The following is a 14,701-nucleotide window of genomic DNA, read 5'->3' on the forward strand; positions in this document are numbered from 1 at the left end:
GCTGAAATTACAATAATTTTATTTAGGAATTATCCCATCATAATGTTATATTTTCCACCCTACTGGGCATAACACCATGGGTTTCAAAGTAAGTCCAGCAGTTAGGTTTGAGACAAATATTGAAAAATTAAGTTTGTGAACAACTATGCGGGAATATTTATAAACTCATCTAATATGATTACATTTACGTACACACACTGGGCCTGATCCTGATCTCACATATACTGGTGAGGAATGGGGAGTAGTTTCACTGAAGTTAATGGAGCTACACTGATGTAAAATTGGTGAGAGAGACCTAGAAGTGATTTCATAAATGAAATCCTGAACAGCGCAAACACTAAGTTAAGTCAATTGTTAATTATTGTCTTATTATATTTATAGCCCATTTGCTTTGCCAGACTAGAAAAAACTTCCAGTGGTAGAGGCTAGTTTGAATTTTCGTTTTATCTGAAGCTTTTGAAGTCTCAAGGACAGTTTTACAGCATGTCGTCATGGTGAAGCATCAGGAAAAAGATTTAAGTTAATGGAGGTGCGAGTCTTCAAAGAGAAATAACATTTTCTGCCATGGCACTTGGCTGATACACACAGAAATCTAGCTTCAGAAACTTACTAAATATAATTCATGTTCCTAAAAGGTATCGATTTCTCACTCCATTTCCAATTATATCTTAAAATATTTCATTCAGAAATACATGCAGAAAGGTTATCCTGACTGGTATTTTAATTGCATAGTTTACAGCAATAGCTAGAAGAAACGATTAACATGAATAATTCATTATATAACAATCAATATAAATGCTTTTAATTTTAGTGTCTTGCCAGACTTTGCAAAGCAGAATGAATCAAGCTTAACATCTATAATTGGTCTTGAACTGCCATTATTTTCCCTTTTGCAGTTTAGCAAGTAAAGGAAGACAATTGCAGCACCGGAAGGCTAAAGAAACGTTAGGTTCATATTAGCTGTACAACACAGTATATCATCGTTTATGATATATGGTGTCACTACAACTTAAAAGTGTCTGGATAAAAAGGCACCACACCAAGACTTGAGCCCATAATCAACGCTGGCACTGCATTTGATATGCACCTAAGGGCAGAGAAGGGGGTGCTGAAGAACCAAGCCCTCTTCTTCCCAGCTGTCCAAGTAGAAGTTAGAGATCCTAAAGCACCTTTGGAAATGAAGGAGGTCAAGCCCTCACCTTGACCAATACTCCTCTTTCATAACAGGTTCCAGCATTCAGGACTGTAAGCTGTTGTTGAGCACACAAAAGCATGCTCTATTTGTTATATTTTATGCAATGCAATAATTCTGTACCAATAACTTCAGAAGAACACTGCAGCTCCATTCATCAATGGAAACAGCCTAGATCAGACTGAGATCCTGGTTAACATACTTTGTTTTAGGGTGGAAAACATTGCTTTTACAACCAAAAAACAAACAAACCATCAAATAAACCCAATAAAAATATACCTCCAAAGAAACAAAAGAGGAAGCGTTTAACAACCGAAGCAACGTTATCATATATGTTTGATATGCCCTAGAGTAAAATCTTCAAAAGCATCATATTCAAAAAGTGATTTAGGGGCCTAAGTCTCCATTGAAAATTAATGGGACTTAAGGCTCTTTATGAGTCCCTTTTGAAAACGAAACTTAGGCCCCCGCAACACTGAGCAAAGCAACGCCTAAAAACCTTTACAAATCTGGGCCTTAGGCTCCTAAATCACTTAGGTTGCTTTTGAAAGTTTTACCCTTAAGTTCATCGCACATAGTTTAGCTGCACTGTATAGTCCAGGATGTGAAATTAGACATTTTGAATCCACTTGCTCAGTTTTCCTTGTTAGAGATAAAGGGCTGAAACAGCAAACACTGGTGAGATGGAAACAGTAGAAGAGGGGACACCTACTTTTGGTTTAGCCAGCTCCTTAATTTTCTCTATTTCTTCATCAGACATGACATCATAGTATCGGACAATATGGGGGCTGTCCCATTCATCTTCTTCCTTAAAGGGAGCTATGAGCAGATGGGGATTTCTGTTTCCATTGTGGTACCTGCAGAACAGCCTCTTCTGTCGCCGAGGTGTCTGAAATATAAGTCCCCAAACACACACACACATATTTGTTTTCTTTAAATGTTTAAGACCAAAACCAAAGTGTCCTCTATACTGTGTAACCGAAGATATTGGGAAACTGAAGGTCCACACTATCTGGCTTAGAAAATGTAAAGGCCCAGATTGTTATTTTACAATCTTCTGTGAGTAAAGAGTAGCGAATAGTCTTTTCTCCCCTATGTTACCAAGTAACAGCTGTGACATTCTACCCTCTATAAATCATAATAAATTACTGGTTATGGAAACCAAATGACAAAGCAAGTAGCCAACTGGCTAGAATTCTGTATTTTATATGTAAGGCTTTGCAGCAAGACTGCTGAAACAAAGAAAAGAAAGGTTTCAGAGTAGCAGCCGTGTTAGTCTGTATCCGCAAAAAGAACAGGAGTACTTGTGGCACCTTAGAGACTAACAAATTTATTTGAGCATAAGCTTTCGTGGGCTACAGCCCACTTCATCGGATGCATAGAATGGAACATACAGTAGGAGATATATATACATACAGAGAACATGAAAAGGTGGGAGTTACCTTACCAAATCTAAGAGGCTAATTAAATAAGATGAGTTGTTATCAGCAGGAGAAAAAAAACTTTTGTAGTGATAATCAAGATAGCCCATTTCAGACTGTTTGACAAGAAGGTGGGAGGATACTTAACTTGGGAAAACAGATTCAATGTGTGTAATGGCTCAGCCATTCCCAGTCTCTATTTAAGCCTAAGTTGATGGTATCTAGTTTGCATATTAATTCAAGTTCAGCAGTTTCCCGTTGAAGTCTGTTTTTGAAGCTTTTCTGTTGCAAAATTGCCACCTTTAAGTCTGTTACTGAGTGACCAGAGAGGTTGAAGTGTTCTCCTACTGGTCTTCGAATGTTATGATTCCTGATGTCAGATTTGTGTCCATTTATTCTTTTGCGTTAGAGACTGTCCGGTTTGGCCAATGTACATGGCAGAGGGGCATTGCTGGCACATGATGGCATATATCACATTGGTAGATGTGTGGGTGAATGAACCCCTGATGGCGTGGCTGATGTGATTAGGTCCTATGATGGTGTCACTTGAATAGATATGTGGATAGAATTGGCATCGGGTTTTGTTGCAAGGATAGGTTCCTGGGTTTGTGTTTTTGTTCTGTGGTGTGTGGTTGCTGGTGAGTATTTGCTTCAGGTTGGGGGGTTGTCTGTAAGCAAGGACAGGTCTGTTTCCCAAGGTTTGTGAGAGTGAGGGATCATCTTTCAGGATAGGTTGTAGATCTTTGATGATGCGCTGGAGAGATTTAGTTGGGGGCTGAAGGTGACAGCTAGTGGTGTTCTGTTATTAACTTCTCCAGCGCATCATCAAAAGCCCACGAAAGCTTATGCTCAAATAAATTTGTTAGTCTCTAAGGTGCCACAAGTACTCCTGTTCTTTTTAAAGAAAAGAAAAGTCTAGAAGACCCCAAAGCAGTGTCCAACCTAGGAATTACAGCCACGTTGGAAGACAGGTATCAGAGACTACTCCTCTTCTGCCCTCTATAATGGCGATTAAAATGCTTGCCCCATAGAAACAACTGATTTCAACAATAGTTAAAGCATGATAGACTCTTGATAGAAAAAAAGCTTCTAGCACACCCAGCTACAATGAGTGTTCAGAATGGCTGACCGGACACACTGGAAGGACAATCGTTTGCAACACCCTGTGAATGAGCAGTGGAGAGCACTTTTTTCTATGTAGGTTTATATTATGACTTCTGAATGCTTAGTTGTTAAACAGCTGGAAGTTCCAGTGTGGACTTAATTAAGAAACACGCTCTCAACTCTTCCAAGTGCAATATCTAAATGACTCCACATTAGGAAGAACCTAAGCCCTGCATCAGTGAGCCTACTTATACATACAGAAACCCAGCTCAGTCAGAAAGGGCTGTCACTACCTAAGGGGGACAAGAAACCACAGCCTACAGGCTTCCTATGTACAGCAGAAGCAGAGTCATCAAAACTATGTTCCTTTCACCATCTACCGGCAGAGAAAAGTAAACATCTGGGCTAGTCTATGGGAGAATGATGGGGATAGGGAAAGAGGAGAATTTTTTAAAAATTGATACTATGCAGATTGCTTAAATAATAGTAATTTAAAAAAGAATAATGACTTCCATTTACTCAGGGGCCGACACGAGATGGAACAGCTAGTAAGTTAATGGATTCTGTTTCTATATAAAGGCCACCATTAACAGGTCAACATTCACCAGCCGATACCACTTAGGGATAATCACAGAGTTCCCACTATTCTGAATCCCAAATGCAGAGTTAGAGAAACTCCAATAATATCATGGTAAAGAGATTCCAGTGAGTCACCTAAATTCTACCACAACCACTATGGGTGATTCAATTTACCGACTACATCTTTCCCCTCCCAGGCAGACATTTTCTATTCCTTTATTAATTTTCCCCCAGAATATTTCTGAATAGAAAGGGATGATTTTTGAAAACAGACCCCTTGCTGATGGCACAGTTACATACTTGCTGGGGCAGTGGCATCTGGCAGGGAGCATGTGTCCTGGAAAGTAGCTTTGGAAGGGAACACTACAAATCAAACTGCAAACTTTATTATAAGCCATAGGAACTACCAGAACACAGCCCTTGGCAGTCTATACAGCAACATGTACTGTAGGAAGAACGTCCCAAGTCAGCACTTTGTACTTCTCTCACCATTTTCACACCTTCGCCTCTGCAGAGAGCCTCATAGGTATCACGCTCTGGCAGGTAGTCAGCAGGTCTCTCATAAACCCCACCTTGTATTGCCGATTCTCTTATAGTTGATGTCTTATTTAATAGCTTTGCCACTCTCTCTTTCTCCAGCAACTTCTCAAAATATCGCAGGTTGCTGCCTGCCCTCTCGTGAGCAGAATCTTGGTTGGGGGGAATGAAAAGAAAAAAAAAAATGGAATTCATTCGTCCTAACTCAGTAACCTAGTCAGAGAAAGCCTTGAGCCCATCAACACTGCACCAGCAATCCTGCCTGTGCCAGCCTCCCCCAGATATAGATTGGTTTAGACCAGAGGCACAAACATACGCAATGGGTTCCCCTCTCTGAAATCCATGAGAACTGAAAGCCAGATCGGCTGCATAAATCGGAGGGAGAGCTCAAGGTGTTTCTTCACCTCTTTTGTCCTCTTGCAGAGGTGGCTGTAATCCTTTTAATTTTATTTGTATGTTTTTATATAAAATATAAACACAACAAAAACAAAATATATGTAAGTATACGCACAAGATGGAAGTAGCATATAAATAAAAGAATTCATCGTTCTTTACTTGCAGAACCTGAAGAACCACCCCCCCCTGCAAAACCCTGAACCCATAAGAAGTCATTCCAGGCATCAATTATTAAAGTAACTAAATAGACAAATAAGTGAGACTATGACCTATAAATATCAGGCACTAATATCAACTAAACTGCAAAAGGATGCAAAAGTTTCACATGTGACAAAGCCACCTCATATTTTTTTCCCAACCATTTCTATTAAACAGACTAATTTTTTCCATTAATGCAATAGTAGAGAGCTCACTAAGCCAGTCTGTGTATGAGGGAGGAATTGCAGATTACCATTTTCTTAAAATCACTCTTTTGCCCATTAGTTACTGTAATCCATTTCTTAATGTTAACTGGCAATACCAACTCATCCAGCACCCCTAAAATGCACAAGCTTGGAGCAGGAAAGATAGTGACAAAGTTTTTGAGAGAGCACTGAACGTGGTGTTGCAGACCACATGCATTGTTTGACAGGTACAGGATATAGTTGACATGTGGCTGTTTGAATCTCCAATATGTGCTGTACATTGCAATCCAGCTTTAAACTAATGTTCTGGAGTCCAGTTGTACCTGTTTAATATCTTGTTCTGGACGAATCACAAGGAAGAAGAACCTGAAGTATCTTTCACGTTAAGCCAGATATCCTCCTAGGTTTCTGTTGAAATGGTAGGCTAAATTCTTTTTCCCATTTCAATTTGAGACTGAGATTAAGAAGGTACTGCAAAGTATTAAGCCACCTAAAAGTGATTCCTACAAAGTGACTTTTGCTTACATATTTCTGAACATGTTCTTCTAAAGGTGAGAGAGTTGAAACAGACTAATTGTCCACTATCCTGACATGAATCCTTGAGCACAGCCACTGAAAGAAGGAACTGTGAGAATTGGCTGTTATCCTGTTGGAGAACACAGTCCCCACCAGCACCCACACAGGCACTGCAAGTTTCAAAGAGAGTGGAAATGTCTGGGATAAGGTCCGAGCCCTGACCTTCACTCCCACTTTGCTCCAGCCAGGCCAAGTTGGCAATATGCTGCATCCTCTCCACAGACAACAGAGTTCCCTCTGAGGTGGGTGCATGCTGAAGGTACGAGGAGGAGGTCTGGCTGAGTTAGTCCAGTTACTGCACAGCCCCTTTCCCCCGCCCCTCCCATGCTCCATGTGCAAGGCACAATCTTGCCTTGAGTGAAGGCTAAAGATGGATCAGAGCTGCAAAGTTCAAATCTGGACAAGAATATCTCCAGAAGTTTGCGGATGGTCAACAATGGGGTTTTGGTAAGAGACAATCTCTAGCAAAAATTTCAGGACTGTGCCATGTAGTAGGTTTATTAAAGGAGTTATCTTGCAATACTAACAGCATTAGACCTCTTCCATCTTGTGAGGATTTAGGTTAAATCAATTTTGATGCGTCTACAGGCATCATCAATAGATTTTAACTGTCCGAACCAAGAAAGAAATAATTCCCTGGTCCTCATTAATAGCTTAAGGCAGTTTTGAGACAGAGATGAAGAACAATTCCCCCTCTGCCCAGTTTTTATTTTATAATGTAAATAATTCTGAGCTTTCCTGGGAGCACTTATTTATAGAGTTCTGCTTGGATACAAACATGGTCTGCAGATGCGGATATCCACGGTTGCAGATATTCGTGGATATCAAGCGGATATCCAAAATTTGCAGGGCTCTAGATATAAAATTTGGATCTGCATCTGCAGATATCCGTTCATTTGTAGGGTTCTACTTATTTAACCACACTGGATAGCATCAAAGAGTGCAAGTAAGCATTGGCCAAGCCTCCTTATACTGATAACACCACTGAGCCTCTCTGAGCAGCCACTGCCAAATCTGTCCCATTGTGTGATGGGGATAAGGATGATTTATTTGTGCTTTGCAGACGTTGCCCAAGCCCTGGCACAGAAAATGGTATTTATATTTAACAGTAATACACATTCACATTTATATAGGGATTTTATCCCCAAGATCTTTCCAAAGTTAAGCTGGGGATTGGGGGGGGAGGTGTAAGTAAAGATCACTTTACCCCTATTGTGGTGCAGCCAACATTGGGGTAAAAGACAACTGTTTACCAGTGTATAGCCACATAACACAGCTGATTAGGGCATGACCTGGAGAAGAATATATACCTTGCAATTCAGATTGACTAGGTCACACAACCAGGTACAATCATTCCTTCCCATATGACTTAACCTGTAGCTCACTCTCTTACTAAGAAGGAAGAAATGAAAGTTGATCTGCTATGAGCTAAAGACAGTGGTTTTTAAAAGCCTAATTAACCAAGTTCATTTAAGAATTTGAAAAATCCAGTCCCTTGAAAACCTGTGGGCAAAAGCCTTTTCTTTTGGCATAAAGAAGCATTAAAAACAATGAAGGAACCTCGTAACGAAGCAGAGAATTTGGTAAGATTTAGTAGAGAAAACAGCATCCTGAGAGAGTCAGCTGAATATGGAGAGAAAGGACTCAGACAATACAAACTTCCACCACTAACAACAAAAAGCCTCTTTCCATGAGGGTCAGTACACACAATTGATGCTGCACCACGTCAGACGTGTGTTTGCTTTTGGGGTCAGCTTTGAGTGAACTGAAGAGGGCTTTCTATACAAACAGGCTGTAGTACCCAATATCAATGTTATTGTGTGTCACAGGGTAGGACATTTCTCCGTAAATCTTATTGTGCTGACTGGAGCATGGGTGTTCTTGGCACTGCCACCTACGGTACATCCCATTCCTCCCTGGCTTTAGAAAAATGAATCATTTGTACTTCTCACCGAGAGAAATCAGGCGCCTGGTGAGCTCCACGGCCCTGTGTAAGTCACCGAGCTGGAAGACAGCATAGCTGAGATAGTCCAGGATCTCCACTTTGGTGATGGTTGCATCTTCCCCTTCATCGTGCTGCTTCAATGTCTGCTGCATCCACAGCACTGTATGATAGTAATCTCCTTCATTGTAAGCAGTCTTCCCCATGCCAAAGCAGTCGTCCACTGTCAAAGAAGACCTGTATTTTGTTCCTAAATGTATCAATAAAACAAACTATAAGTGCTCTTTGCAAATCTTGAGTGAAAATATTTTTGGCTGGGCGATATTTATAAATACTGATCTCGTTTGAAAAGGTTTTTAAAAGGGGACACCCTGCCAAGATTTCAGATCCTCTACCACGCTCCAAAATCCATTTACCTTCAAGAGTTAAGAGCCATACCCTGACATAGCTCCATGTGATTATTTCTAGTGGAAGTCAATGGGAGTTTTGTATAAAAATAGAATTGTGGGCTCTAGCCTACATTCCCTCTATGATACTTACCTGACTCCCAAATAGCATATCTGAGCACCTCATAATCATTAATGTGTTTCTCCTCACCACACCCCTGTAAGGTAGGGAAGTGCTATTATTCCCATTTCACAGATGGGAAACTGCAGCACAGAGAGACTATGAGCTTGTCTATACTTACTGGGGTTCAACACGCAGCGATCGATGCATCAGTGGTCGATTTAGCAGGTCTAGTGAAGACCCGCTAAATCAACCGCCGTTTGCTCTCCCATCGATTCCTGTACTCCACCTGAACAAGAAACGAAAGGGGAGTCGATGGGAGAGTGTCTCCAGTTGACATTGCGTAGTGTGGACCCCGCGGTAAGTAGATCCAAGAACGTCGACTTCAGCCATGTTATTCACGTAGCTGAAGTTGCATAACTTAGATCGATCTCCCCCCCACCCCGTAGCATAGACAAGACCTAAGGGTACTACTACACAGCAAGCAGCAGTGAGACTCAGAGCTGAGAGACTTGGGTTGGTCTAAAAAGCACTAAAAACAGCTGTGTAGATGTTTGGGCCTGGGCTGGAGCTTGGGCTCTGAACCCCAGGATGAGGGGTGGGCTCCAGGGTCTGCGCTCCAGCCCCAGTTGCAATGTCTACACGTTTATTTTTAGTGCCACAGCACAAGCCTGCAGACCTGGGCTCTGAGACTTGCTGTCGTGGGTTTTAAAACACAGTGTAGACATACCCTAGGTCAGTGGTTCTCAAACTAGGGCCACCGCTTGTTCAGGGAAAGTCCTTGGCAGGCCAGGCCTGTTTGTTTACCTGCCACGTCCACAGGGTCAGCTGACCGCCGCTCCCACTGGCTGCGGTTCGCCACTCCCACTGGCTGCGGTTCGCCGCTCCAGGCCAATGGGGGCTGCAGGAAGGGCGGCCAGCACATCCCCTGGCCCGGCCCGGCCCGCCACGGGCTTTCCCTGAACAAGCGGCGGCCCTACTTTGAGAACCACTGCCCTAGGTGACCTGCTCGTTGTCACACAGAAAGTCTGTAGCAGAGCACGGAATTTAACCCAGGTTTTCCAAGTCCCAGCCTAACACCCTGCCCACCAAGCCATCCTTCCTCACATTGTGAGCTCTCCGGGGTATGGGCTATCTCTGTGTATTTCCTTGCACAGTGACTACAATATCAATGAGAACCTAACCCCTGTTTCTGCTCCTTACCTACTACAATAATAATTATGGCATGATGGGGCTCTAATTACTGTAATTAGTATTTTCTTTTGAAAGTAAAGCAAGCGTTTGTGCCCGTACAAATCTATTTCTACTAGTCACTGAAGACATTAGTTAAAAGACATAACACACAAGCCATCTTGTCTGACCTACGTATGCGCAAATCTGACACCACGAGAAGGGTCGCTCACATTCTCAGCCCCACATGTGTGTAGTCGGCACAAGAAGGCATATTTATGCTACTGCTGTAATATACTATGCTCTCAAAATGAACTGGAAAAGATTACTTGGTTTTGGTGGAGATGCCTGCTCTGGGAATGCATACAGAAACTAGGGACAGTAGCTACACTTGCACTCCTAGGCTTAGTGAAAATAATTTCTTTGCAAAATGTTATGGATGTGACTGGATGGAGGCCTGAGGCTTTCATGGCAACAAAATTCATGACCTTCCACCAGGATTTCTCAATCACTTTCACAGTATAGATCTTATCTTAATTGTGGGAGTGTCATCTCCTCCCACTGTCAAGCACATAACATCCCTATGGCAGTAGCTGCTTACAGGGAAAGGTAATATTAGGAAATTATATAGGATAATTTTAGCTGCTCTTAATTTGATTTAGCAGCTGGATGCAAGAAGGAGCAAGTGCTCAGACATTTAGGAAACCTCCATTTTGAACTGTGTGATGGCCTTAAAGGCCCTCTCCGTTTCTCTCTCAGCAAGCCTTTTAAGTTCCACCGGTCCAGCTTCAGCAGGGCTGACCATAGAAGTCTTTCAACAAACAGAGCTCTCAAACAAAAGAGCCTTGACAGCAAAAGTCCTTCCACCCTGTGTCTCCTGGGTGGTGGGGTTCCATTCCCCTTGCACTGCCTGGAAAGGAGATGCTGGGTCATCCCTTGTCCTCCTGGGGCTCAACAGTGCACTGGCAAACAGACTGCCTCTATTTCTTCCCTCTGCCCAGTGAGAACAGGGACCCTTTTGTTTCTGCCCAGGGTGTCAGGTTGCCAGTTTGGTGACTGACTGAGGGGATGAAGGGGGAGCCTACGCTCACCGTATACCACAAGGCTCCCAGTCCTGGGTCTATAAAGAAACAGTAACCTAGTTTTGCCCCAGATACTAACTACTCCTTCTCAGGGCCATTTCCTGTCTCCCAATACCTGCTCTCTGCCATTTCCAGGCCCTTGTTTGCTTCAGAATTCCTGGAATGGGGTAGCCCGGTCTTAAAGGGCTAGTACTCACAAACTTGTCTTTTTTTTTTTTTTAAATAGAATATCATGGTTGGAGGGGACCTCACAAGGTCATCTAGTCCAACCCCCTGCTCAAAGCAGGCTCAATCCCCAGACAGATTTTTGCCCCAATCCCTAAGTGACCCCCTCAAGGATTGAACTCACAACCCTGGGTTTAGCAGGCCAATGCTCAAACCACTGAGCTATCCCTCCCCCAAATGCACATGTCTGTGTTCACAGATGTTAAGGCCAGCTACATATTAAGGTCTGCAGCGGATTAGACCCAATTTCAACTTGCAACCAGTAGTACACAATGCTCTTGTCTACACTAGTAGACACTTTCCATTGCTCTTCTAAGCTTCTGTGTATAATTTGCACTTCTGTCTCCAGGGCCCCCAGAAAACTTAAACTTGGGACATTTGACACTGTGCAGAAGGAAGAACAGGAGTACTTGTGGCACTGAGCTATCTTGATTATCAGTTCAGAAGTTTTTTTCTCTTACTTAATTGGCCTCTCAGAGTTGGTAAGACAACTCCCACCTGTTCATGCTCTCTGTATGTGTGTATATATTTCTCCTCAATATATGTTTCACTCTATATGCATCCGAAGAAGTGGGTTGTAGCCCACGAAAGCTTATGCTCTAATAAATTTGTTAGTCTCTAAAGTGCCACAAGTACTCCTGTTCTTTTTGAGGATACAGACTAACACGGCTGCTACCCTGAAACCTGTGCAGAAGGAGACATACTTTAAAACACTATACTATCTGATGTGTTAATATAGAAATTATATTAGATGAAAGGAGGGATTATCAATAGTGCTCAGAATTGGCCAGACTGTGCTCCCACTGCAGTCAACAGCAAAAGTCACAGCAGAGCAGAGCTAGGCTAATGCTGAGCACAACTGAAAAGGTTAGAATTAATAACTAAAGATCTTTAAAAAGTGGAAAGGCAGTAAGAAGCCCTGATTCCCAAAGTTTTCATTTTATTCTCAGAGCCTGACACTCAATGACTGACTGATAATAATAAGAACTATAAACAGAAAAGATAGGAGACTGTTTAGCCATTTTCTGGAGGGATTCCTGTCATGTCTGCTGATGAGCTGCTCAATGAAAACTCCATTTAAACTACTTTATTATTTGTTTAGTTTGTTCAGAATGCGCTAACTGGTGCAGAATTTTATTATTGGAGACAAATACAACACAAGGTTTCATAACACTTCCCATCCTTTTCTGAATAGGGGACAAGCTAATGAGGAAAATTTTCAAGAGCAGTAAATAACTTAAGAGCCTAAATCCCACTGACTTTCAATGAGATTCAGGCTTGCAAGTACTTCTAAGGGATGTTTGAAAAAGGACTTCTCAGTTGCTTTTGAAATTTTTGCCCAGTCTCCTGGAACGCTGCCATCATGAACATGTCAATAAAATCACTTCTTTAATACAAGCTGAATCTTCAAGCAGAGGAGACTGCTGTACCATTACCTGGTAGTTTTCCCTTAGACATGGTCTCAGGGTCCAGTCTGTATGTGTCCTGTAGACGCATTAGAGCCTTAGCAGCGCCTGTCTCATCTTCCTCAGTTGGGAAGAACTGGCGTTGAACTGTGAGGTTTGCGATAAAACCTTTAAAAGAAGTTAAAATAGAAACAGTTAATATGACTCCACAACTCAATTGCATATAATCAATACCAGACTGGTCCAGGATTGGGAACATGTGTTTTGTTTTGCAACACATCCTCAATGGGAATCAAACAGTGGAGATTTAAACATAAACAACCCTCTTGTCAGACTCTTCAGTTATATGCATATCTTGGTTTAAAGGTAAAGCTTATGAGCTCAAATCAGAGGCATTAACAGAAGATGCTCAGTTCTTGTGTGATCCGCCATTAACCAAGTAGGGCGATGGATATTATAGCCTCAACCTAATAATTTTCATTTTCCCTTATGCCTTTTCCTAACATCCCTCCCGCTCCCACAATATCCTCCCTCATGTCTTCTTTGGCAACACTCCACCAAGGCAGACGTAGGATCTCAACATTCTCTGCTGAATCTTTGCAGGCCTCCAAACTTTGTGAACTTCAAGCATGTGCCAATCCATAGGAGCTCTGTGAGATGTGAAGACCTCAGATGACCCAAGAGAGGCTCCCAGACCTTCCCAGATCCCATTGATGACATTTCAAAGGGGCTGTTTGGGGAGAGACTGAGTACTTATCTCACTTTAGTTTGGTACGTGGGCTGAGGTTCAGGCCTGATTATGTATTTCAAACTGCTTCAACCCATCTCTAACAAAGAGTGAAAATGTCAGAAAGTAAAGAAACTTAGGTCAAGTTAAGTGTTCATTTGGGGTCATCTTAATAGCAAAAAATGAAACAGAGAGGGCTGGACCAACATCATACAAGGTGATAAGAGCAGAGCCACAGTGCATTCATTTTAAAGGGATACTCTCAATAGTCTTTCTGTTCTTCTTTCAACACAGTAACTAACAAAACAGGTTGCATAAAGGAAGAACTTCAAGTGCATTATGCAAAATAATTTAAGTGTTGAGCTATCCAAAATTATATGAAAGGTTGTAAAATAAATAAATAAATAAATACATAAAAAATAACGGAAGAAAACGAAAGTTCTGACTTCTATTTTAAGTGTTATGTCAATCACAATAGTATTGGTTTTACAAAATATTAGAGAGAAATCTTCCAGAGCAAAATTAAAGACAGGGGTAAGTGCTCAGTGGAATCAGTGATCTAGTTGTTAGAAAAGTTCACAATTTTATTTCTTCCAGGACAGCTATAAAACTCTTGGCTGAACAGACAGACTTCAAAGCATCTAAACTTTTAGCATAAGCAGAATGGAAAGAGAAAACATGCAGTGGAGTTCAAAGAAAAATACTTCCTCCTTTTCTTCTTTCACTTTCAGAAAGTTCAATAAAAATAAACTGACATTAAAAATGTTTAAGTTTAAGGAAGCAAGATTAAGACAGGCTCTCTGTGAAGAATATGCAGTAAGAGGCAGGGTTAGCTAAGGAAAGTTTTAGAAGGATAAACTCATGAATAATAGAGGAATATATAGACATTAACTCTATAATGTTTGCCAGCTGTTTATGTTGGAGCAGATCAGAAGCCCCTGGAGATCCAGTCTGGGCAGCAGAGTTTGACTCTTAAGTCTTTCTATCTTCTGATCCAAAGGCCAAGACAGACCAAAGACTAGAGGCACTATTGCTGGGGAGGGAAAGAAGAATAAAAACAGATTGGGAAGACTGAGTGGAATAAGATCTCTCTTATAAAGCCAAAGTCTCAAGACAAAAAACACTTTAAATAAAAATTGTCCTAATAGTTGGACCTTTTGGTGTATCATATTCTTCTTCCCTCTGCTTGATGTTCTAAAACAGCATGAAGGGCTTCTGCCATAATCAAACTAATGGCACTGCTTCTGGGACAGATCAGGGTATTGCCCAAAGGAAAATGTCTAATGGTGGCTGGGGAGTGGTGAATGGTAGCCAGTAAACAAGAAGTTATTTCTTAGTTTATAAGTTTCGCACAACTCAGGCAACAGTATTTGAAATCACAACAATTAAGTTTGCAGATTTCCAGTATATGAGCAAGGGAAGGAAAAAGCAGA

The 14,701-nt window shown here is 41.6% G+C and overlaps 1 protein-coding gene across 3 annotated transcripts in view; it reads right to left on the minus strand.

Moving 5' to 3' along the window:
- Positions 1–14,701, minus strand: part of P4HA2 (prolyl 4-hydroxylase subunit alpha 2) — a 56,799-nt gene that overhangs the window by 22,434 nt on the left and 19,664 nt on the right. For all 3 annotated transcript variants that reach the window (XM_034778891.1, XM_034778892.1, XM_034778893.1), the window contains exons 6-9: positions 12,572–12,709; positions 8,162–8,401; positions 4,786–4,985; positions 1,905–2,081 (exon numbers count right to left, since the gene is read on the minus strand). In XM_034778891.1, coding sequence (XP_034634782.1) covers positions 1,905–2,081; positions 4,786–4,985; positions 8,162–8,401; positions 12,572–12,709 — 755 coding nt within the window. The remainder of the gene's footprint in view (positions 1–1,904; positions 2,082–4,785; positions 4,986–8,161; positions 8,402–12,571; positions 12,710–14,701) is intronic.

This window comes from Trachemys scripta, chromosome 8 (assembly GCF_013100865.1).
Source record: "Trachemys scripta elegans isolate TJP31775 chromosome 8, CAS_Tse_1.0, whole genome shotgun sequence".
NCBI classification, from domain to species: Eukaryota; Metazoa; Chordata; order Testudines; family Emydidae; genus Trachemys; species Trachemys scripta.